This window comes from Diachasma alloeum, unplaced genomic scaffold (genome assembly GCF_001412515.2).
Source record: "Diachasma alloeum isolate Michigan unplaced genomic scaffold, Dall2.0 Dall_scaffold_01204, whole genome shotgun sequence".
Classification (NCBI taxonomy): domain Eukaryota; kingdom Metazoa; phylum Arthropoda; class Insecta; order Hymenoptera; family Braconidae; genus Diachasma; species Diachasma alloeum.
Window position 1 is genome coordinate 142,180 of NW_021681313.1, and position 25,800 is coordinate 167,979.

The window sequence follows — 25,800 nt, forward strand, 5'->3', positions numbered from 1 at the left end:
ACCCTCAATGAATTTAATTGGAGGAAATGTCCAAGGTCCGATCGAGGATCGCGGCCTTGAAGCATCACGACTTGTTGATAATGTGCGCGATGCTCAGTCACTGCCGCCATGAAAATTTATTCCAATTATGAAAACCTGTTGAGGGGAATTTATCGGGGGATGGGAGGGGGTGGTGCACGCCACGATGACAGCTGCAATAATCTCGAGCAATTGAAATACACATTTCAACTAAAAAAGCTGTAATCGTCTTAAAAACAAAAATAAAAATCAAATTCATTACTTTTCTATTCAGCTTTCAACTGATACTTTAACCTTTTGAAAAATAAAGTCTGTAATCGTGTTCTATTAATTTATTTCGGACTTGTGGAGATGAAAAAATTCAACTCATTGTGATAGTTAAAGCAAGATTGGAGTGAACGGTTTTTATCAATTTTTTTTTTTACGGAAGAATGTTTAGAATTGTAGGAAGCCCTTGGAATTGTTCTCGAGCGAATGAACAGATAAAAATTTTAGTAATCAGTCTAATCAATACGTATGCCACCGAGAGAGAAGTGAGTGTAAAGTGGTGGGCGTGAGTGGTGAGGGAGGGAGAGAGTGTAATAAACGTCACAATGACGGAAACAGTGAATGCGAGTGATGCAGAGCTACGTATTTGCCTGCTGCCGGAAGAGCTTGAGATCCTGGAGGATCCGAGAACAGCTTCCCTCAAGCGGGTCTGTTACGGTATTGTGCTGCCGGCCATCTGTTGCTTGGGTATCATCGGAAACATACTGAATCTCGTTGTTTTGACTCGTAGAAACATGCGAGGAACTGCCTACATTTACATGAGGGGTGAGTAACGTGAATTTATTACTTCAAAATGTGGGAGGGCACCCAGAGAAATTACGGCGAAAGAAGTGAAATTTTTTTATTTGAATTTTTTTTGTTGAAATAGTAAAGTCATAGCTCTGTTTCGACGAAAATATTTTGATGGTAGGAAATGTATGATTTATTTATTCCCAATTGAGTCTTCAATTAATATGATTTGTTTGTATTTTTAAAAAAATTATTTGATGTGAATAACTGATAAAAATCAAGGTGAAGTTTGAATAAAAGTTTTATTACGCGCTCTTAATTGAACTGATTTATTTTATTCAAATGAAGGTTTTTTAATTCTAATAAGTCATATTTCTCTGGATGTGGAGTTGATGATTCAAAAAATTCATAAATGGCCTTTGCACATTTCCTCAATCCACTCTTTCATCGTCAGAAATTATTTGAAATTATAATGACAGCTGCGTGTGAATTTAGAATGTTGTGAATTTGAATTAAATTAAAAATCAAATCCATTATGGAATTTTGCATTCAACGAAATTGAGGGTTTTATGTGGAGAAGTTATTGATATTTGCGAAAAATTCCAAAACAATTCGCTAAATAATTCTCAACCACAATCACACACCTTTTGTAGACATTTTTCAGATACTAGAAAACATGCGAATAAAATGAAAATTTGACTGAATTTCAAACATCAATAAGATGTTTGGGCACCTGTTCGTCTGAAATTCAGACACATTTTCATTTTATCCAGACGTCTTTTGATGTCTGAAAAATATCTACAAAAGGTGTGTAAAATCAGATATTCGTTTTTGCTGTGGACTTTATAAAGTAAAAATTTGCTGTGCACCGATAAAAATAAAAATTTGTAAATTGAATAAAACCGAAAAAAACAGGCCTTCATATTCGAAACGGGTTCAAGGTCATAAATAAGTTTAATACGCAGACCATCAGGATGAGATAGTAGTAATTTGCACGCGTCCGAACATACCCAGGGTTGTTCCAGGTAATTGGTTGGAGTGCTCGTAGATTTTCACTGTTTCCCCCGTTCCCACCCTGGTCTCACCGCAGTTTACCACCGAAAACGGGTATATTGGGCCTAAAATGTACGAAATGGCCATCATGCAATCAACGAACTTTCGATTAACAACTGTATATCATCATCCCACAAATTTATTACTGTTATGAATTTGTTCATCTCTTAATTCACTCCCTCTCTCTCCCTCACACTGCACGAGTGAGTAATATTATTCCATGTTTACGTAATATCGGTGGCAAAATAGAATCGATACTCGCCTGTGTGCGTGTGGAATTGAGTCGTCTTGGAGGACTCTCCGTAGATAGACACTTCACTGCACTGTGAGGCGCAATTTTCTTCTCATTTCTCGCCATCAAATTCCCGACAAAAATTGTTCCATTTCTTCTCAATGAGCAACGAAAATTAACCATCAAATAAACGCATAGAAAATCATTTATCATTGCAATATTGTGAAATTACTCCTGAACTTTCCATCAATTTTTCACTCCTCACTAATTTTCATGATATATTTCAAGTCCTCCGAATTGATATAATCAAGTTGAAGAGAGATGCACAAATAAATAATAACAGAGCATTTTCACAGGATGAAAACACAATTAATAAAATCATCAGAAATGATCCACCATTAATTAGAGTCTCACCCGAGGAAATTCCGTATTACGAAACGAAATTAATAAAAAAAACAGGGCAATAAAGTCGTCTTGGCAATTCCCGGTTAATCCCGTTTTAATCTCGTCCGATCCAATTAACGTTGAGGGCAAAAATAAATGGAGAAACAAATGGGAGAAAAAACAACAGATGGCAATTGCCACTTGACAGCAATACCCATTTCCCCTCCCCTCAAGGATATCACCAGGGGGAAAAAACACACCTTCTGCACTTTGATAAGATTTTTTCTCCTCTCAAACATCTCTAGATTTTTCTCTATCTCTCTCTCGAAAACGAGGGACTTTTGAAGACGTTCGAATTAACAAGGATTACCGGGGGGGGGGAGTGGGGGATTGTACCTGGTGTGAGGTAATAAACCCCGGCAATCCAGCGTGCACCGCACCATGAAAAGATTCCGGGAGAATCCCCTGATGTAAACAACACGGAAAGACGTAATACATTGAGCTTTGATGTATCAAAAAGGGAAAATAAAATGGAGAGACAGAAATAAAGATAAAGAAGGGAGAGGTGGGTGGGTGGATGAAGGAATTCCAATGGAACGTTATGCATTTCAAACTAACATGAAATGCATGGGACATTGAGGCAGTGCAATATCTCGAGCCGAATATGAGAGAGTAAAGCGAGAGGCAGAGCGATTCCCCTGTTGAATATCAAACAGGGCCCCTTCTCCCCCTCGAATGTACCAGGCAGAAAAGACCGGGAAGAAAGGGAAATAAAGCATTGAGGAAGGACGCGGGATAAACAGACCGGAAATAAAGCGTAATATACCAAACTATTTGCGTGTACACGAAGTGATTTTCACACTATAAAGAAAAGCATTTTTTACGCTCATGGTGGCCAATCTTAGTGGAAGAAATAATTGTACACTGATAGACTCATTCATTTATTCCAAACGAGATTCGTCAACTATTAACGAATGGCGGAGTTGAATATAACCAAATAAATATTCGTTGATAGTTAACGAATGGTTCACTTGAAAGGTGAAAATCGAGTCAAACAAGGCCTCTCATATGTACATTTTTCAACTATTAACGAATGAACATTTGGTGAGACCGAATAGATCCTCGTCTTCAACCAAATCCATTCGCTGACAATAACTAATCCTTTCTATCAGTGTAGGGAATAAACTGTTGAAAATTTTTGGCTGAAATTTTTGTCAAGCGGCGGTTTTACGAAAATTTCAAAAAATTTCGTCATTGAAAATTATGGCAATTTGATTAAAAATCTTTCCATAAAAATTATATAATGATATATCATGTTATGTTATGGTGTTATAGCAATAACAATTTAAAAGATAAAACTGCAGTGAGAGAAATGTTCAGTAAAAGTTACGGAACTCACAGATCGCTCACCGATTACGGAATTGACTAAGAAAATTTAAGTGACGACATCGTAATTGTTCACAGGAGCACACGGAGAGTAATATTCAATAAAAATTACGTATCTTTTCCGTAATTCCGGAGCAAAATGTTGTTGTAGGAAATTTTACGGAACTGTCACGGAATTTTTCCAGAGCGTTTCGTAATTTTTATCTGAATCTCACGGTGAAAAATGACGATACCGTCACTTAAAATTTCTGAGCCGATTCCGTAATCGGTGAACGAAGTGTGAGTTCCGTAATTTTTACTGAACATTTCTCCCCGTGCAGGTGAAAATTACGGAACGCTCTGGAAAAATTCCGTGACAGTTCCGTAAAAATTCCTACAGCCACATTGCGCTCCGGAATTACGGAAAAGATACGTAATTTTTATTCAACATTTCTCTCCGTGTGATATAAAAGTATCACATGACCCCGAATACTGCACTCCAATTGGTCGAAATGAGAATTGAGGAAGTTATCAGTGAAATCTGAAATTTTATGATTCTTCTTCTCTGAATTGAATTCATATCACTCGCCAGAAAATTATTAGTCAACTGTCCATGAAATTCCAATTTTTTTCCAACAGTATACGATATGGGCTTAAGAATATAGTCCCCGAAAGACATAATATATAGAATATAATATTTTCACGACTTTTCAAGAGCACACTTGCCTCAAGTACCATTTGCCACTGGTGAAAGGCATTCTTTTTGCAGAGTACAAAAATTCGCTTTTTAAGTGCATATAAGTGATGAGAGAGGCACGTAGGGGAGAATAGATTCCAATGGACCATGTGATAGCCTTGAATTCCAATATATCCGGAGAATTGCGAAGCAGCTGAAGTGGCCACTTGCTTCTTCCACTCTCAAAAATGTACCGAGGGAGCACTCAAGTGCCAGATGAAAAAGCGCGAGGGCGAATGGGAGGTGAATAATCGCTTTTTTGGGGTGAACGGGGTTTTTGATAAGGTGATGGGTTGACGATGGGTGGGAGGGGAGACGTCGGGCTGAACACATGATGTATAGCTTTGTCGACCCGCGCTCACAGGGGTGATGATTTTTATAAACCTTCGGGGGGTTTCCCCGGGGGTATTCAAGGAATTAAATTTATTCTGCAGTCGTTTTATTTTATTCAGGAGTAAGACTGATGCGTTTTCAAGATATTTGAGAAACAATGTTTGAGAAACATAAGCTGTCGATTTGAATTTTATTCCAGATTGAATACTAGTTTTTAGAGGGAGAAAATTATTTGGGGAATTTCAACAACTAGTTGGTGAAATTTAACAATTATTTAATTGAAATTCAGAAAAAGATTGTTCAATTTCATTCGACAACCCTTTGTTAATAACAATAAAAAAAAGGTTAAATTTTCAATAAACGTTCGTCGATTTAGTTGATGGATCAAATTTAACAAGGAATTGTAGATTACTGCAGAAATATCTTCAACGGGAGACATTGATCGATTGCCACGATATAAATGATTGCGGGATTGTTTACAAATGTATATATGCCCTGACCATCTAGTTTGGTAGTAAAAATTGATTGAATGCAATTGAAAAATCCTTTCTGAATTTTAATTAATTAGTTGGTGAAATTCACCAAATAATTTTCTCCATGTAGATAATGAAAGAAAATTTTTGGCTGGAAATTCCAGTAAATTCCATGAAAATTTTTACCATAATGCAATTTTCCTAAAGTTTCAGTTGACTATTAATTTTCAAGATAGTCACTTTAAATTCAGTAGCGAAATGGTAAAGTAGTACAAATCAATTTCGACTATTGACCAGTTTTCAATGAGTATCTCGAAATCTAAGGGAGGTAGCCAAATTTTTGTTATAACTTTTTTTGTGGAGCCGGTTGAGTGCTATAATAAATGTGATTACGAAAATTTCGCTATCTCCCTTAGATTCCGAAATATTCCTCAAAAACTCAACTGGGAGATGAGTCGACTTAAACCGTTTCACCATTTCGCTATTGAATTCGATTGAATTCAATTTTTTTCACCTTAACTTGAATTCCGTGTAACTCCCCTAAAAATTAGCATCCAACTGTCCATAATTTATCAATTACTTTTCAACAATATTATATTCTTTTTCCGTTTCTTTCATTTTCATATTACGCGTCGGCCCTAAAACCGTTCGGTACAATCATTTTCATGAATCCCCGGGAGGCACATATTCCTCTACATTTCGCGACCGATAAAATGTAGGCAGCTACGGACGTAGCGTATTGCGCAGACATTTCCTCCATTCTTACACTCAAGGGCCGGATGAAAAAGCTGAGGGATCAAGAGATGAATAACCGCCGCAATTTTTGGTAATTGGAGAGAGGGGAAAGAGATGAATACGATTTTTCATAAGCCGATGAGTCGAGTATGGATTAGAGAGAGCGCCGTTGAAGTGAACACGAGATAAATATTTATCTACTGCGTCTCACCTGACAAAATTACACCGAGTGATCTGTTGATGCTAGAGAGAGAAAGAAGCAGTGGCTGTGGGTGGAAAGGGGTGAAATTTCGTTAGTTTACCTGTGGGTTAGTACCTCAGAGATGTTTGCTTATGTACAAACGCTGTAGAAGAGGCCTCACGCGGGAATAAACCACCGAGTGCCCGAGTCGAATAATTGGACCTGACAAATTCTACTTAGGTCTCTCCGTTCAGAACTGGATAGGTCTTGGGAAGCCTCTTCCCAAGTGCTTCCGAGACCTTTCTACCTCTGGTTATGTCCCATTTCAGCACTTGTTAGGTGTGAGCAGGACTTGCATTCAGACTTTCCAAATCCTTGCCGGTCCCCGTAATTCTATGGGCCTATATTAAATCTGCGTTCATATCCCTATTTACTCATGCGTTATTGAAATAAAAAATGCAATTATTGTTTTTTTTTTTAATCTCGAACGATTTTGGCGAAAGTCGACTTTCCCCCTGGAAAAACAGACAATCTGACTCTTTGGCTCGGGGTGAAAGAAAAAATTTTATTTCGACTTTTGTCGTGCCTTCGGGGGTTTCATTAGCATCAGAATTGTTAGAAAATACAGAATCAACTTTCACTTGGCGAAAAAATTTAATTTTGGCGAAAATCGACTTTCACCCTTGACCCACGTGAAAATGAAAATTTTTTTTCCCCTTTTCTGTCACCTCCGAGGGTTTCATTGGCATCAGGGGGTCAATAAATACAGAATCAACGTTCACTATTTTTTATTTAAACACCCCCTGCAAACGGGGAGATGAGGGTGGCTAAAATATATTCTGCAACCCTGTCTCCTCGTTGGCTACAAATTTCAACCCTCCGCATACATGCCTTCCCCTTCACCCGCTCGTAAAATCACGCGTTCTCGGTAGCATCGAGGAGGACTTCTCAGGACCGAAAAGAACTGAGGATTCGAATGGTCTCTGGAAAAGTACGTCGCAGAACTGATTAGGACTTACCAGGTCCATCTAGGTCTGGAGAGATCTTGAAAGACCTGTGTACGTCCAATCAGAACCAAATCCTCGACTCGGGTGTGCGAATGTGTCGGGTGAAAGTTGTGGCACGGCGCACGGAGTGATGAGGGTGTACCAATGTGGGCGGGTTGTACATTATAAATGGGGTAGGGGTGAAGATCTTGTTTGAATCGTATAAACCATTTATCTGACACTTTTGGGAGAAGTGGAACATGAGTGAATAGTTGATTGAGTCGGAGCTAGTTTTGGGTGGGTATCAGGGGTTGCTTGGTGGTGACTGTGAATGTCTTTTGAGTTATTTGGGTTGAGTGGTGGTGTGGAAGAGGCGGCATAGCTGAACAGTACAAATCGATTGTTCATATTCTGTTGAGCTTTGATGATCGCACGGCAGATTTAATATTCGCCGTGTCACACGCTGCGTCTCACACCTACACGGGGATAAATTTTTGATAAAAATTACCCTACCGCTCTATAAAAGTGTATCACGAGTCACCGTTTCTTCATTTCTATCCCGAAATTTAGTAAAAATTAATATATGATGATCAAATTTTATTCTACGTAAGAGAAATTTCATTGATCTTTTCAGAAAGTTTTACATTTTCAACAGAACCAAAAATGTCCAAGAAAATTACCCCGAAGTTTCAGTGAAAAATTTCAACAGTTCAATTGATTGGAAATAATTGGATCAACGAATGCACTTCATTTAGAGCCACCTCGGCTTACTTCGTGTCCCGCTAAATTCTTCAACTGATTAGAATTGCTCGTGAGGGCCACGTCTATCGGGAATGATATATTATGAACAGAGGGTACAAGAGTCCAGGTTTATACCTCGTCGCGACGTCTGCCCGCTTGCCAATTACCCGAAGTTTCCAGATCCAGCGCAGAATCAGCATCAAAATCACTGGTGTATACACCAGTGGTCTGAGACCTGCTTAGGTCAGGCATTCCCACAAATGTTTCTTTTATACATCTCGTACTTCTTGCTCAGTGTTTTTTCAGGTCATTTTCATGATTTTTTTTTTATTTCTCAAAAACTCGCCTTTTTGTCTCTCGTCCTTGTAAATACGATTTATTACCTTCTGGGGAGGCAAAGCGCACCGAGAATCGTGATTTATCACCGTTGGCTGAATTCTGATATTGTTTCTTGCATTTTCCCAACGAGATTTACGGCCTTCTGATGCCTCCTGAATATTGCACACACGCTTTAAACCCCTCCTACACTTTAGTGGGAATGATTTTAATCATAATTATGTAGCTTTTGAGCCGTGTAAATTGATTTTGCTGGAGGTGTGCAGATGGTCGTAAACAATCGGCCTGTTTTTTGTTGAGTGTCACAAATTCACAACGGAATTGGGTTTTTTCACTCCCTACCGCGCACTTCCGTCACTACATTAGGGGAGGAAATTAACTAGAATTCAATTCTAGGGGTTTCGGGGGGTTCGATGGATTGTGGGCTGCGCACAATTATTGTGGTTATTTCTGCTCATGATTTTTTGGATTGGAGTGGTGATGATCTCAATTATGACAAGACATTGGGCAGTTGAAAATTCAAAATTTCACACGGAGAGAAATGTTCAGTAAAAATTACGGAACTCACAGTTCGCTTACCGATTACGGAATCGACTCAGAAAATTTAAGTGACGGTATCGTAATTTTTCACAGAAGAGTCAGGTAAAAGTTACGGAACGGTCTGGAAAAATTCCGTGATTTTAGGTAAAAATTACGTGACGTTCTGTAAAATTCCCTACAACCACATTTCGCTCCGGAATTACGGAAAAGATACGTAATTTTTATTGAATATTTCTCTCCGTGCAGGGGGAAATAAATGGAAGCTGGGAATTTCAGGAAAACATATTCTATAATTTTTAATTAATTGGAATTTCTCGTCTTTTTACGGCTCAAAAATTAAAAATTTAATTACGTTTTTATTTTATTATTCTTTCCCCGAAATTGAATTCAATGTCATTTTCCTGAGAGCTACTAATCAATTGTTAACTCTCAACATCTCAGAAATTTTACTATTCGTTTGCGAAAACCCACATTTTTTCCTTAATTCCGAATGAAAATTTCTGAAACCCATTTTCGTCCGCCGATTACCTAAATTGTACAGTAATTTTCCGTTAATTTCTACCCCTGTCATTTTAAAAACCGTTGTGTTTTCAATTAAGGACACGGTCGGTTTCGCGAATGATATATCCAATTTGTTGTCACGATTTTATTTCCAAGGCTTCCTCCAACTTCCTGTGACAGAAAATTAACAGATGGTTGACCAGGACAACGCGCTTTGAACTCAATGAATATTGATAGGCACCGCTGGGTCAACGCTAATAGACACAGGGAGGGGTATCCAAAGGGTTTGTAGGTTACTGCTCCTCGGTTAAAGGTCCAAGGCTTCCACCAAAGACAGACACGCAAGGGCTCCCCTGTGTAATTACCAATATCTCAAAACTTGTATCACTGAAATATTCAACGGGACTTGGAGTGAGGTAATTTCATGAGTAATTTGTGTCGCAGCTCGGGAGAGTTTGCTAACCATAAAATATCTCATATTATTATTTTCATTTTTTCCTTCTCATTCCCGTATTTTACATTTATTTTTTAGTATGGAAGACTCGTTGGTAAAACTCTATGAATATTGATAAGATTCATGGAGAAACTATCATACAGGCACGTGTCCTATGAACTTTATGCTCAGAGTGGAGCGTCGGGCGTACACTTTGTTCGGCCACCCATAATCCTATACCCCTGGGGATTGTGATTCCGATGAATTCGCCGGTGGTTTTACCCGAGGAAATGCATTGGATAGTAGGAATACCGTGAACGATAAGGGGAGTTGCAGGTTAAATATACTGTACTATTTACCGTCTGAACACTCGAGTACATATTCACATTCAAATGCGTAGAGAAAATTAAAACTTCTTGATTTTTGGAACTTCTGTTTATAAGATTTATTCTTCTAGATAGGAAAAATGATTGAGCAAGTCAGCGCAAGTTTGATTGATTCAGGAGGATTTATCCTGAATTTTCTGATTTGACGAACGTTGATTCTGAAAATTCGATGGAATTTGAAATTTCAGGAATTTTTTGATCCGAATTTTATTGATTTCTATTAAATTCCATTTCATTGATTTTTCTGTGAAATTTTCAATTTGGAATTCAACTTTTAGATGACTTTTCTTGAAATTTCAGACATAGTTTCATTTGAATTATCAATGTTGTGAGGTTGAATTCAATTTCAAATGAAAGCGTTCACTAAATTTCTCATTCGTCTTGAAAATCGAGAATTACTTGAATATTCAAGAAATTCACTGATTCGGCAATGAAGAATTCTACAGAAATTTCATGTAACTTTGTTGTTGTTAAAAATCTGAAGCTTTTACACTTGAAATTACAAGAGTAATTTTCTAACACTGTACTCTGAATTTTCTTGATTTCTATTAATTTCCATTCCACTGATTTTTCCATGAAATTTTCAATTAGTAATTCAGCTTTTAGGCGACTTTTCTTGAAATTTCAATGAAACCCTAATGCACCAAAAATTTCCAAGAAATCTACTGGGAATGGCAGCCAAAAAAATTACAATTTTTCCCATTTCCTGTGAAAAAAAGAATGATATCCAATTCCGGTAACAACTAGCAGGACATTGTTGTCGCCCAATGCATCAGACACCAACACCACTCGCATTCCCAACGAAAAATAAATCTACGGAGCATGAGAAAACCTGAGTGAGTGACGATTTGTCTCCCCAGGAAAAAAAAAAGTCGAGGGACCAAGTGGTTCCACTCACCCAGAGGTTTTCGTGAATGTTTGCTGATGAAGTTGAGTACTATTGCGAATAGTGGGTGGCGGTGGGTGGCTCGAAGCAGAAAGTAGACAGAGAAAGATGGCCCGGGATAAATGAGAGCGGGGCGGGTGCGGGTGGAATAAAGTTTGGTTTCTTTACCTTTCCCATCCTCCGGCCCCTTTTTTCTTTCACGGACAACTGTTGTATGGTGTAAGATCCCGGGGAGGACTAGATCACGCTATTCGCATGCGACTATAACCGCATTTTTTTTCCCTCTCGCCGCCGTCTCTGTCTCTTTTTGCTCGACTACTGGGAGAAAAGGTGGGATTATATATAGCCAGCTGGGATACACTTCCTCGTGGATGAGGGCCCCAAGAAACAAGAGGAACGGAGAATTACGAGGAGACGTTAAATAACAACCGGGCGGCAGCGATAACATCGCTGAGAGACGCGTAGAGACTTTTTCATTTTACTACGTGAACATTTGGTTGCTATGACGCTGATTTTTACGTGACGGGGTGGGTTTTATGCATCAGGAGGTTGCATGTTTTATTCGAAAAAAAATTATCATAAAATTTTTTGAACTCTCTCTTTTATGGAGGTTGTTACTTGTTTATGGGATGAGATGCTCGGAGATTTTCAAGTACTCCAATTATTTGACGTCTTCACTGCGACAATTCTTTCCGTTTTCATTCCATTTTCTGTGGCAAATTGGGTCTAAAGTAAGCCAAGTGAACCTTTGCAATTTTTTTATGATTAAAAAAAAGGATTGAAAGAGAACTATTCTAGAAAAATGAATGCTGAATATTTTTTCAAGATTTTTCACATAAACTTTTGACATTTTCCAGGATTTTGTCAGTAGAAAATGTTGGAACCACAGAATTTCCTGTATTTCCATTTTCTCCTCGCTGTTTCCTGAAGGATCAACATATATTTTCAATTTCATTTTCATTTTTGTCTTCTCTTCATTGGGGAATTTATATCAGGGATATTTTTTTCATTTTTTTTCGACTTTTACTCAGTTTTTCAAGGTAAACCTTTGCGAATGGTTTTGTTGTAATTAGAAAAATTTTGAAGAAGGATAATTCTAGAGGACATGCATGCTGAACATTTCAACATTTTGCCGCGTGAAATTTCAACAATAATTTTCAAGGATTTTTTCAGTAAAAAAACGTTGCAGCCACAGAATTTCCTATATTTCCATTTTCTCCCTGCAATTTCTAAAAAAGTCAACATACATTTTCAACACCTAATGTGATAAAAAATATTACATAATTCTTATTCTGGAATTTTCCTCACGTTTCTGCGATTCAAGTTCAACGGATTTTGCACGAATTTTCTCGGGTACATGAAAGGTCGTGAGAGGGAGAGGGGAGGGCTTCATGGAAAAAGGACCGACTCAGACCGTCTGGACCTCCGTTACTCGGCCCATTCCAACCTTTTTTTTTCCTCCGAGAGGCGAGCGGAATCGAGCAAGTTGCGATTGCAGAAAAAAAAAAGTGGATTCTAATAAAAAATTCTTTACAATTTCTTCTGCTCCTCGGGAAGATGTGGAGAATAGATAATGCGTCTCTGATCCTCTTTTAAAAAATACCTCGGGGGCATTTCCACTAGCTGGAGGGGGGGAGCTGAAGGCGATATATATGATTCCACCTCTGAAGTCTCGATGTTATCGTTAGCAATCGAAAAAAAGCGATAATAACGGAACAGATACTCTGAATCGGGCGCTTTGTTAGCCCGGGATTTTACGGGATTGTTAAATTCCATTTTTTAATCCTCGTTGTTCTATTTCTTCCTGTTATGTATTTTTTACAAAGGACAAACGTGATTGTTTTCAGAACAGAGTTACTGATTTACGGGAACTCGCGGCTCTAAAATGCAATTTCGAACGCGAAATCTGGAATTTCAGTAATACTATAATGTGAAGAATATTTCTACCAAGTGCACTTTTCTGCCAAGTGCATTTAAAAATTTCATCGGCAGGAATACGAGAATTTTCCAACATTTTTGAATTTACAATGAAAGTATAAATATTTAGAATTAAATTACGCTGAAATTTCAAATAAAAAAACAAAACGTGATAAAAATTTCAAAGTAGTGTACTGGAAATTTCAGTCGAAAATTTTTAATAATGTGGTAATCTTCAAAAAAATGACATTGAACTCGATTTTTGGGAAAAAAAATTGGAAATTTCAAATTTTATTGAAAATTCAGTGAAATTCCAAATTTCTAAACAAAAAAAATTCCTATTTTCAATTAAAATATGAATTTTTCCGTAGTTTTCCTGACTTCCATTAATTTGTATCGAATAATTCAACTGAAAATTACAGTTTCCATCAATTTCCTCATCAAATTGTGAATTTTCGATGACGAATTTCATTAAAATTTCGGTGCAATATCTACAGCAAATTTCAGCCAATAATATCTACCAGAATTTCCCGAATTTTTTCCTCGCTAGATTTAGATTCACGTCAGAGTTCTGAAATCCAGCGATTTTTACCTGGAAACTAGAAACGTTTTTCTCTCTTCCAGAATATATTCCCTCTTCCCTTATCCGCGAATGGAAGAAGAAATCTCGGTTGTCAATAGCGCAGTGAGGCACCGATCGTGTCGGTGCTATTCTATTCTGCACCCCCCTTGGATATTTAGGAGTTAGAATCGATCGTAACTTTCGGCATTGGCCTGCATCGGTAACTACGCCGTAAATTTCAAGTCCGCGTGCCAGATATGCCCTCGGTCCCGCGCACCCCAACGGTTAAAGTACAAACCCACGGTATAATACACAAAAATGTCAGTATTTTTTTACTCCCCCGCCCCCCCATCCTTACTTCCCGCAGCAGTGGAATTACTCGTAAAAATTCAAGAAAAAAAGTTTCATCCCCATAACTCTCTCGGTTCCCATTCTTCCCGCGGAGAGAGAGAGAGAACATCCAGTTTCATCTCGAATCATTTACGGAAAAAGAATAGAGAAGATGGTCGTTCTACACCCGGAGGAATAGCCCATTTGAATCGAATAAAACTTTGCATTTAAAGTTTTTCTATTCATTTCAACAATAATTGTTTTGCGCATTAATAAACGCATATTTACGTCAATGAAAATATTCAAATTAAATGAAATTATTGATTCATTCATTACAAATAAAAGAAAATTTAAAAATAGAAGAAAACATTTATTTGCATTTGAAAAACTCTTCCTTTCATACGAATAAAGTTGATTGAATAAAAAAACCCATTCAATCGACTTGAAATTCCAACATCTCTGTTTATAAACAAATATCCGAAGAATTGAACTGAATTACAAGGGCTCCACTCCGCCCCACTCACCAGGAGAAAAAAAATTACATCATTAGAATGCAATATTGGAATATGTGTATCGAACTGTTTACATTTGAATAAAAAAAACTATTCCCCCTTTCCGCACTCGAAAAGTCAAGGACAATTCAGTAGCGAAGTGCTAAAACGGTTTAATTCGACTTATCTCCCAGTTGACTTTTCGCGGAATATTTCCGAACCTAAGGGAGATAGCGAAATTTTCGTAATTACATTTGTTGTAGCACTCAATCGGCTCTACAAAAAAGGCCATAAGAACAATTTTGCTATCTCCCTTAGATTCCGAGATATTCATTGGAAACTGGTCGATATTCAAAATTGACTTGTACCGTTTTACCACTTCGCTGCTGAATTGTACTTAAATTGAGGTGGATTTTCTCTTATTCTGGGTTTTTAATTCACGAGCATTTTCACTCAATAGAATCCCAAAATTTTAAACAGCAGGGAGACGAGAATTCAGTACCGAAGCGGGAATCGGTTTAAATCGAATTTGACTTTTGGTCAGTTTTTGACGAATATCTCGAAAATTTTCGTAATTACCTTTGTTGTAGCACTCAATCGGCTCTACAAAAAAGGTCATAACAACAATTTTGCCATCTCCCTTAGATTCCGAGATATTCATTGAAAACTGGTCGATATTCAAAATTGACTTGTACCGTTTTACCACTTCGCTACTGAATTAATTTCCAGTGATATTTCTATCAATCGAAATTAAAGAGATGATTGTGATGTCAATTGTGGCGTCTATCGTCCTCGTGGGGCTATCAGGATGTAACCCATCCTGAGTTTCTCAGGGAAATGTTCTCCATCTGAGAGTACTCTCTCGTATAAGACGAGGGGCCAGAGGATAATGCCGTTGAGACGGTGGCAGTGTACTATGCACTTTGTATGCAAACGCATGGTCGATCCTCGTGAAATACCCCCCAGTCGAATACACCCGGTGAATATAACCCCGGGAAAAGCGACAACAAGGACAAAATGTTCATGGTAAAACACTGGGATTGACTCTATCAAGGGAACCTTTTGTGCTCCACCATTACTCGTTATTTTTTGTTTCGTTTGAAAAAGAGTTGGGTGAAAAATAAAAAGTCAAAATAAGTGAGCGCTGATAAATCCCGGGGCGGAAGACTGACTGGTGCACGGTTCGTTACCACTCGATTCTTTGGAGTGCCCGTAACGATATAAATGAAATTAGAACCAGCAGGCACTGTCCACCTCGTTTAGTCACCAATCAACCAATTGGCTGGATCCAAGTTTCTTTGTCACTGGAGTTGAGGAATATAATAAAATTATATCTGTCAAGGATGTCTCAATATTACCACGTTGGGAAATATTTTAATTGCACGGACAGTTGATCCGTAATTTTCAGGAGAGTAACGTTCAGTTCAAATTTTTATGGAATAATTCAGTAGAGAAGTGGTAAAACGGTTCAAGTCAACTTGTCTATAAAAAACCAAATGATTCATATTATTTACCCACTCCAGCACTAAACATGCTTTTTAGAAAAGTTGTTTCGTCATCGAAGAATTCAATTCCTGCAGTGTCTATTGCCACGCTCCACGGTAAATTTGACCGTGGATATACGGGACGTTTTCCCGTGGATATATGGGAGATCGTGACAACATTGTCCAATGGGGTCTAGGAGTCTCCCCCGGTTGGGAAATCATCCTTAAGGGGAAACGGAACCCCTGCGTTTATATGAATCTTTAGAATTGTGTTTTCTCCTGCAATTATTATTTTTTATTCATTAAACTACTTCATTGACTCAACAATGCGATAATCGAGTCGGTAAAGTAATTTCATGGATAGAAATTGATAATTGTAGGAGAAAACACAATTCTAAGATTTGATGTAGACAAAGGGTTTCCGTCTCCCCTTAAAATCATTTGCAGTATATTTCGGCACCCACTCCTGCACTCGGACCCCATCAGACAAATATGAATGTACCCGGAGAGAAATATTCAATAAAAATTACGTATCTTTTCCGTAATTCCGGAGCGAAATATAGCTGTAGGAAATTTTACGGAACCGTCACGGAATTTTTCCAGAGCGTTCCGTAATTTTTATCTGAATCTCCTGTGAAAAATTACGATACCGTCACTTAAATTTTCTGAGTCGATTTCGTAATCGATAAGCGAACTGTGAGTTCCGTAATTTTTACTGAACATTTCTCTCCGTGAAAGGAACCACAGTTCGATACATCTCGTACGTTAATCTAGACTGATCTACTGTCTGCATATCAATTATCAATTGATTCGATGTGTCTAGTTTATTGTCTAGATTTAATCTGAGAAGTAGAGGGTCCACAATCTCCCACATACCACGATAGAAATTACCTTGAATCCACAGGAAAATGTCCCGTATATCCACGTTCAAAGTTACCGTGGAGCGTGTAAATAAACACTGCCTACAATTCTTCCCATAAAAAACATCTCAATATTAATACCCCCCTCCCCCACCCCTCGCGATTCAATAATTCAGAAAAACCGATAAAAACGAACGGAAGAATTTTCCAGTCCCTCTTTGATCGATGGAGAGCTTTATAACGAAATGTTAGGTCTCTCCAAACGGAATCGCCCCCGACAGACCAATTAGCTCAAGGAGTCATTAACAAAAGATTGAAATGATAGAAATAAAGGAATAGCATCGAGTGCCAGTAGCAGGTGAGCCTCCACTCAATTCCTCCCGTTTTCTTCAACTCTTTTCACTCCCCTGCATCTTGAGAGCCATCAAACGCAGATGGTTTGCTCTGGGTACAGCGTCAAGATATCGAGACGCGGAAGGCCAACGATAAAATCCAGGAATGCTCAGTGGGATGCCCACGAAAACTTTCATTTCTCTTAGCAAATCGCGCGTACGTTGTCTCGGGCTCTTGAGGCTCCTCACACCCGCCCCTCTAACTGCGCCGTGCTATTTGAGAGAGGAGGGGGGAGGGGGATGGGGAGACGTGAGAGAGGGGGGGAGGGAGGGTTGGAACAATATTACCAGAGGAATGGTTTATGATGCTAAAGAAAAGCTATTGCACTCCTCGTTTAAACTCTCTCACTGCCTTGAGAATGCCTCAGGGACATGAAATCCTTTCGTTATGAGTTTTCCTCGCATGGTTATGAGATCACGAGGTTCATCGACCCAGTACAACAGGTTATCACCTCCTTTTGAGGGGAATTGTAGTTGAGGATATCGAGGGGATGAGGAATTCCTGAATTAAGGAGATTGTTCTTCATGCGGAATGGAATAATGCGCTCGGTGGAGAATGTAGTTGTTAATGGTTAAAATTGGAATTGTCTTGGTGAGGATGGAGAAGATGTAGAGAAATACGTTTTAGGGAAGTTTTTGATGGACAATTCAAAAGTGTTCAAAATTTGTTGGTGAAACTTCCGGTGAACTTGTTGGAAATTTTTGGCACATTGGAGTTTCACGGAAATTTCAGGAGAATTCGTCATTGAAAATTTACGATGTAATGAAAAATGAGTGGAAACTGTCAGTTTTAGTTAGTCCACCAAAATTTTGTGAAAATCAGAAAAATTCCGAATATTCATGTTTCGATCAAACGTTCAAATGAGTTGACGGATTCTTGTCTTCCTACTAGGGGAGGATGGGGCAAAACGGCCCCCCTTCAATCGTCAATATTTTCCGATTCAATAATCCGATTGGGATGAGTTAGAGCTAGTTTTGAAGAATGAAAAATTATCTTGAAAATGAAGTTGAAACAGGGAATTTTCACAATGTCATTCACAAGTTATTGACAATTGAAGGGGGGCCGTTTTGCCCCACCCTCCCCTACTAAAGAATTAAAACTTCATTTGATTTCCAATCAAATTTTGAAATTTCACGATCTTTTCCTCCAAAATCGAATTCAATGCCGAATTTCAATTTTTAATCCTCAAATATCTAATCTCTACGTAATTCCCACGTATTTCTCCAGCACAATTTGTATGTAACATTTCTCTCCGTGAATGAACTTCGCTATCCTCACAAGTTTCCAAACCCACGAAGTTCGTGAATTTAAGGACAAAAATCCATAAAATAACGTCTAAATGACAAGATGACAGTCCACCATCTCTGAAGACTGTTTAGCCCTCTCATTCGGGTTTTACTTCTCCCAAGAGTAACACCGATGTTTCCTTTCACCCTGTGGCCCAACCCCATCAACAGGTTTCCCGCATTTTAACCCCCAAAGGACGACCCGCAATCCAGTGTCCGTTTTCACGAGGAAAAACATCGCCTCCTTGTGTTTCGTCGCTTCCTCCCTCTTATCTACTTTCAGTTTCGCCGTTGATCCCCGCTAATTCTCATCATCATCCTTGGGTATTATCTCCGGATACCACAACAGCGACAGTTATAATTCCCAGGACGAAAGGGAATCGTTAGTGTCGTCTTATAGAAACGATGAAAGAGGGCAACCGGGAGGGGGCGGCGGGAGCGAGGCATCAGAGGTGAGGGAATTCCCGAAGGAGTAAACATTAACGAAGAAGTACAACGAGAGAGAACGAGACAGAGAGAAAGAGAGAGAGAGGGCTGGCGTATGGCGGCAGTTGAAGAGACAGCCGGTCGGCCAATAAAAAGGCGCGACGTCGAAATTGTTGAGTTTTTATACAACTCCCGTCACGTGTTATCTTTATGATCTTTTTAGGGGTCTTATTTGTGTTTTTTTTATCGAGTTTTTATAGAGTTCTGTTGTTTTTATGATACCCTTCATGGTGGTGTCTGTGGATCGCATTGATGAGAGCGTATAGCTGAAGGAAATATAATGCCGGACGTGTCCGGTAGAATTACCCCAGGATTATCGCACGGGGAAAGGTCGATGATGAGTAAGATGAGAGTCGTGGAGCCATTTCGATGGGGAATAAAGTGAATAGCTAATAGAATGCTTCGTGTTGATAGGGGAGGATAAATTTTATAAGTGGTCCGCGGTAAACAGGACAGTGTTCTAAATTTTGTGAATGAATTCTCAGATTCAACTGCCCCAATAGCGTGCAACGAGATGAACAAGTTTTGCAGAATAAAATCTTCCGACGATTTTATTGCTAAACTTATCAGTTCGTTGATAGGTAGGAAGACTTGAGAAAAAGTTTGTACAATTTTGGAGAACGAGGGGCGCTCGGTTGAATTATTCCCCCATCTGAATTTCGGAGAATAGAAATGCAGTATTTGACTTGTTTGCGGGTTATAGCCATATTTATACCAGAAGTTTATTTATCTTGAGAAAATTTTAGAATTTTGTGGAAATCGTCATTTGGTGACAGTTCCACTGAAATCTGAAGGAGTTTTGTTATAAAAAAATATGAAATCATTGAAATTTCTGAATAAATTAATTGTATTGATGACAGAATTTTATGAAAAAATGAATAAAGAGTGTAAATTTTAGTTGAATTATAATTATAACTCGGCAGTTCAGTAAATAGACTATTGAATGTTCAATTAATTAAAAATTCAGCGTAATTTGATACTGAATATTCATGTTTTCATTAAAAGTTCAAATAAGTTCGAGAATTCTCGTCTTCTCGCGGCTCAAAAGTTAGGAATTCTATTGAATTTTTAGTAACATTTGGAATTCATCATTTTCATTTGAATAAAACCAAAGGGGTTTTCAAATGCGTTTTTATGCGGGTCAAATAAATAGGTTTTTGAATATGAACAAAGGCTCATTTTATTCTAATAGATGATTCCCGTGGAATGAATGAATCATTTATTATATAATTCAAACATTCCTATTGAAATGAGAATGAGTTGATCAATCTAAAAAAGAAAATTATTGAAATAAACGGGAAAATGCCAAATAAGGAGTTTTAATTGACTCAAATGCGTTATTTTTCTAGATGTGGTGCTGATGTAATTGAGTTGAGATCATGATTGATGATCGTCGAAGATAAAAAATCGTTTGACACTGGTAGCACGTAATGCGATGGGTCGACGAGTGCACGTTCATGTTGCTTTTATGGCACAAGTGTTTGAGCCGGGGTTTTTCGGTACTTGAGAATTCGGAGCACTCTTGCACCCACGCGAGTTAAATTGTGGTTCGTTAGGACATTGTCGCCAATTAGTCGCGGTTACTTCATCATTGTTTGATGAGAAAGTTCTGGGGGGTTCGTGTGGGTGTTGATAGCTCGGTCGGGGATGGTAAGGTAGGGTGGCTTGTTGGGTAACTGGGGGTGGCTGGTTTCGCTCGGGGCCGTTGACGGTTAACTAGAAGTAGTTCACTACCAGTTCTTTACCGCGGGTAAAGAAGATTTTATAGGACAATAATAGGAGGATAGCTGCTATTGGACACTCGTCGGATGTTGGTAAAGAAGAATTTCATTCGTCGTTTCATCTCTCAGAATTCAATTCGCTTGATAAGGGAATTTTTCCGAAACATTAAAATATCAGTATTTTATGATAAATTATTGAACGGAAAAATGTGAAAGGGAAGTTTCTTTTCGAAATTAATTTTCTTCTCTGGAATCAATCAAGAGAAATTTTTGAATTGAATTATTAAAACAATAACGCCTAATTCATTGTACTTCAGTCCCGAAGTGATTCTCAAACTAATTTTTAGAACGATTGATGAGAGTTTTCTATGGTAATACATCCGGTTATTCACTGTTGAAAAAAACAGGAAATTCATGGACAGTTTAGGAGCAATATTCAAAAGAGTGACATTGAATTCAATTTAGGGGGAAAAAATTATGAAATTTCAAATTATACTGAAAATTCAATGGAATTCTGAGTTTTTGAGCAGCCGGAGGACAAAAGTTCCCTAACTTGCCAGAATATTCAATGAAAACATAAATATTCAGAACCAAAGTATTCTGAATTTTCAGTTAATTAACTAATTATTTAATTTTAATGGAAAACTAGAATTTACATTTTTCATTGGTTTTGTTCCATCAAATTGTGGCTTCTCACTAACAAAATTTCAGTGGAAATTGGACATCTTCCAAAATCAAGTCCCTTTGGAATATATTAAGAATTACACATGAAGTTTCACTATTCCATTACTTCCATCAATACACAAAATCTAAATGCTCTTCCTCGAGAGATAAATTCCACCCTTCAACACCAGCAATTCCCATTTGTAACATCCTAACTTTCCAACTTCACCCCATAAACACAAAAGGATACTAAAACCCTCTCCGCGCGTTCCAATTACCCCAAGATTTTCGCAACTGTAAATACTCCAGCATACACAGGTGCTAATTCGTGTCAACACTCTACATCTCCCCGTGCCAAACAAAAGGAGCTGCGTGTACTCACACAGAGTATAAATCCAACATCTTGAGAACAATAAAAAGCCCCGAGGCAGTGGAAACACACTGGTATAGTCAGACAAGACTACGAGCGCATGTTTTTGCCTCTCAGAAAATAAAAAAATTTCCCATAACTTTGACTCACCATATTTTTATCATCTTCTCCGTAGGATACTCAGCGGCAGCATTGCTGGCGATACTCTTCTGCATACCGTTCGCCCTGAGGGTGCTCATCCACAAGGAAACAGGGAGATGGAACAACTGGTCGCAGGCATTCTATCACGCTCATTTGGAGCTCTTCCTCGGGAATGCTTGCCTGGGTAAAATGACAATTAAATCTTGCGATTAGAATATACAAAGAAAAAGATCTAGCAAATTTGAATAGAATAAAACTCTCCATTTAAATTATTTTTCTGTTCATTTCAGTAATATTTTCGTATGAAATTCAGTAGCGAAGTGGTCAAATGGTTCAAGTCGATTTTGGCTATTGGCCAGTTTTCAATGAATATCTCGAAATCTAAGGGAGATAGCAAAATTTTTATCATAACCTCTTTAGTAGTACTCAATTCGCTCAACAAAAAAGGTTATTATGAAAATTTCGCTATCTCCCTTAAATTCCGAAATATTTCTGGAAAACTCAACTAAAGACTGAATTGACTTAAACCGTTTGACCACTTCGCTACGGAATTAATAAACTCGATGTGAAACATTCGCAGAAATGTTGCATTGCTAGCCACGATTTTCTCCATATGTTTCCCTCCCCTTAATCATCAATCCAAACCACAAGTTCGATTATTAATTAACGTTCAATTGCCCCGAAATTAATTGATACTAAATTAACGATCATCAGATGAAATAACAATGATCCCTGCATAATGCAGAGTACCCTCGGGAAATTGTATTGTGGCCGTAAAATGATGATACGTTATTAATCCCCCCACAATGATTAACGAGTCTTTATTAAGTCGATCACATGTGCAACCAGCCATACAGCAATTTATCTCTCTGTACCAAGGGAAAAATTTCTGTCTCTCCAGGTGTCGGTGTTATGATGTTACTCGCACTGACAGTGGAACGCTACGTTAGCGTATGTCATCCAGGTCAACACACCCGTCCGTTATGTGGACCACCCCATCTCACAGTATCGCTCATACCGCTGGCAACTTTTCTGGTTTATCTGCCGAGTGTATTTCGGGGCGAAGTAACAACATGTCTAGTGTCGTCTGGCGGACCTCTTATCTATCAGAAGCGAGACAATTTGTCATTTATGCATTCTGTATTTTACCAGGTGAGTCCTCACAGTGTGAGAGAAATATACGAGTAAAAAGTATGACAAGCTGAGAACAGGATAAGACAGCTTGACTTGTTGTTGAGTTTTTGATGAATGGGTCTGAGGGAGATTGAAGATTTTTGCATTTATAGAAGAAAAACTGGAGGTCTTTTTCCTGGTGTGGAAATTCTCGCTCCCTGTGTTCTGCTATTTTTCCTTTTTCGAAAATTCAAAAAATTTTCCTGACATAAAATTGACGAATCCTGTTTCATCGCATAGAGACGATATGAAGATTTTCCTCCAAAATCAGATAAAAAACTGCTATTTTCGGATATTTAAGGGGAATCTTGATTCGTGAATGGATTTTCAAATTGAAAACATTCTTGTAGTTGAATTGATGAACTTATCCTAAATTTAATCCACCCATAACTCCTTTGTTATTAAAAATATATAATCCGAAATCTTGACTGAATTAACGCCAATCAACACCCAATTAATCCAGAATTTGATTCCTCTCGAGTGTTTCCACTTTCGGAACGAAATGTTTTTCTTGTTAAATTAATTAAAAAAGATCTCGTCCAAATCCCATCCAATCATTCTCTATGACGTCACAAAGATGTGGAACGCTCTATAAATTCCTTTCTTCAATGTGAACGTTTGTGTTCTTAATGTTGTTTAATTTTCTTTTCTAAAAACAAACACGTTAGAACCACGAGTTTTTTCAAATCAATAACTTTATCCTGAAAATTATCAACTTTCTTTTCTCTCTGCACTTCACTATCACACCTGCTCCACCAAATCCACACTAAACTTTCCCCTCAATTTCAGATTTACAAAATAGTTCTGGAGGTAGTATTTAAGGTAGCCCCAACGATATTGCTAGCTGGCTTCAATCTCCGCATCATGATAGTGTACAGAAGATCATGTGAGAGAAGACGCAGAATGACTCTGTCACGTACAGTGAGCAGTGGTGACGAGGATCCACGTACATTTGCTGAGGAGCGTCGTCTAGTTCTTCTGCTGAGTAGTACGAGTATACTCTTTCTCGTTTGCGTCAGCCCAATGGTCATCCTGAACGTGACACTGAGCGAGAGCAATTTGAGCCTGTATCCTTACCAGGTAATGTCCCCCATTCAGCCATTACCTCAGCCAGTTACACGAGGGGATTATGTTGTACTTAGTGTCACTTGAGGAATATCAATAAATAGAGGGACTCGCGCACTTGATACCCTCCCCAAAGGATTCAACCGACATCCCCTCGACGACTTCAATACCCACTGAATTCCAGTACACTGGGAAAAAAATTTATTTTTGCCAAATGTCCATTTACTTGAGAGAACTATTTATTTTTTCAATACCGTATTTCTCCGTTTGAGTCATTCTCAGGCAATTCTCATTGGGTTTAAATTATGCCGATTATTTTGTTCTGGAAGATGATCATGTTAGTTATGACATTGAGTGAACTCCTTTAATAATTATCAACATTAAAAAATTGATCGAAATTCTTCCCTCTAGAAAATTAGAAATTTATGAAAAATCAATAATCATTGGAGGTGTTCAGCCAAGGTCATGCGCAACATAGTCTTTCTCTAGAGCAACGTGATTGTTGTAATTGAAATCTAGTCAAGCTCCCCTGGGAATGACTCGATTGGAGAAATACGATTTTGAAAAAATAAATGCTTTTCTCGAGTAAATGAATGTTTGGCAAAAATCATTTTCTTTCTCAGTGCAAGATGAAGATGGTGGTAGAAGATATTTTCCCTGGACAGAATTTCCCGGACAAAATTTCCCTGGACACAATTTCCTTTTTGAATATATGGACAGAGGAAAGACATAAAAAAATTATCACATAGCAGTTTTGCAAGAAAATTACAGTCTTTAATAAACAATATGAATTCACACCGAAAAACACCAAGAAAAAAGAAATGACGAGAGCCAAAACAATCACTTCCAATATTTTGAGGCGTAATAAAGATACTGTAATTTTAATTTATATTAGCAAGTTGAATCTTAACTTGTATACAGTGACGGTGTGTCTAACTTTCCTCGTGCCGGTTATACGAGCGCGACATCAAAAGAAATTCTGTCTGTCGAATTTTTGTCCGGGGGATTTTTTTTCGGAGAAATTTTGTGCGGGAAATTCTGTCCGAGAAATTCGGTCTCGGGGAAAAGGTTCCTAGAACCGATGGAGATTATATTTTTTTTGTTCTGTCTTCTCAGGTGTTTCGCGCCCTAGCCAATCTTCTGGAGATCATAAACTACTCGATAACGTTCTACATATACTGCCTATTTTCGGAGGACTTTCGTAACACCCTGATACGTACGTTACAATGGCCATGGGGCAAATCCGGTAGGAACAGTAGGCGGATGCCAATGAAGAGATCACCCATACCAAGGCCAACAACCACAACCACACCACCTACAACTGCTGCCGCAACACCTGGTCATGTAGCACGTGCCAGTGTGTGATTACAAAATGTTCAACGAGTTTTAACGGATCAATGAACATTATTTACGCGGTTTTTATTAAGCCTCAACGTGTAATGTTAGACATAAACGTACCTGTTTTAATTTATACATCTTCATGAGAAATAAAGTGTTCAGAGATGAACTGGGAAATTTCAATTTTTTTAACAGTTTACACTGTCGTACACTTTTCAACTTTTTAGTTGACTTATTGGAAATTTTTACCAAGTGATAAATCCGATGAAGTTTACATTCACGAACATTCAGGTAACTATATTTTTGGATTTTCAATTCATTTAAAAATAAACTCAATTTCGTACTGAATGTTGCAATTGAAATGGAATTGGAAATAGAAGTGGAAAAACGCAATTCTGAGCCGTCCATCTGCCTATACGGAACC

At 38.1% G+C, this 25,800-nt stretch overlaps 2 protein-coding genes across 2 annotated transcripts in view; one reads left to right on the forward strand and one right to left on the reverse strand.

Annotated features, from left to right (window-relative positions):
- LOC107046100 (exonuclease mut-7 homolog) overlaps positions 1–21,980 on the reverse strand; it is a gene marked incomplete at its 5' end in the record, with an annotated part of 49,025 nt that extends 27,045 nt beyond the window's left edge. Inside the window, 1 exon segment of the mRNA XM_015268611.2 lies at positions 21,810–21,980.
- On the forward strand, positions 612–25,490 carry LOC107046105 (probable G-protein coupled receptor B0563.6). The gene is made up of 5 exons (XM_015268615.1): positions 612–831; positions 21,835–21,984; positions 22,702–22,952; positions 23,763–24,053; positions 25,155–25,490. The coding sequence occupies exons 1-5, from the start codon at positions 612–614 to the stop codon at positions 25,401–25,403; spliced, it is 1,161 nt and encodes a 386-aa protein (XP_015124101.1). The 3' UTR covers positions 25,404–25,490.
- Positions 25,491–25,800: the final 310 nt, after the last annotated feature.

Bases quoted from the DNA above. Each gene is read 5' to 3' on its own strand.
- LOC107046105 (XM_015268615.1), top strand. From the start codon at position 612: ATGACGGAAACAGTGAATGCGAGTGATGCAGAGCTACGTATTTGCCTG. The intron at 832-21,834 runs GTGAGTAACGTG...TCTTCTCCGTAG, and splicing joins TGCCTACATTTACATGAGGG to GATACTCAGCGGCAGCATTG. The intron at 21,985-22,701 runs GTAAAATGACAA...CTGTCTCTCCAG, and splicing joins CCTCGGGAATGCTTGCCTGG to GTGTCGGTGTTATGATGTTA.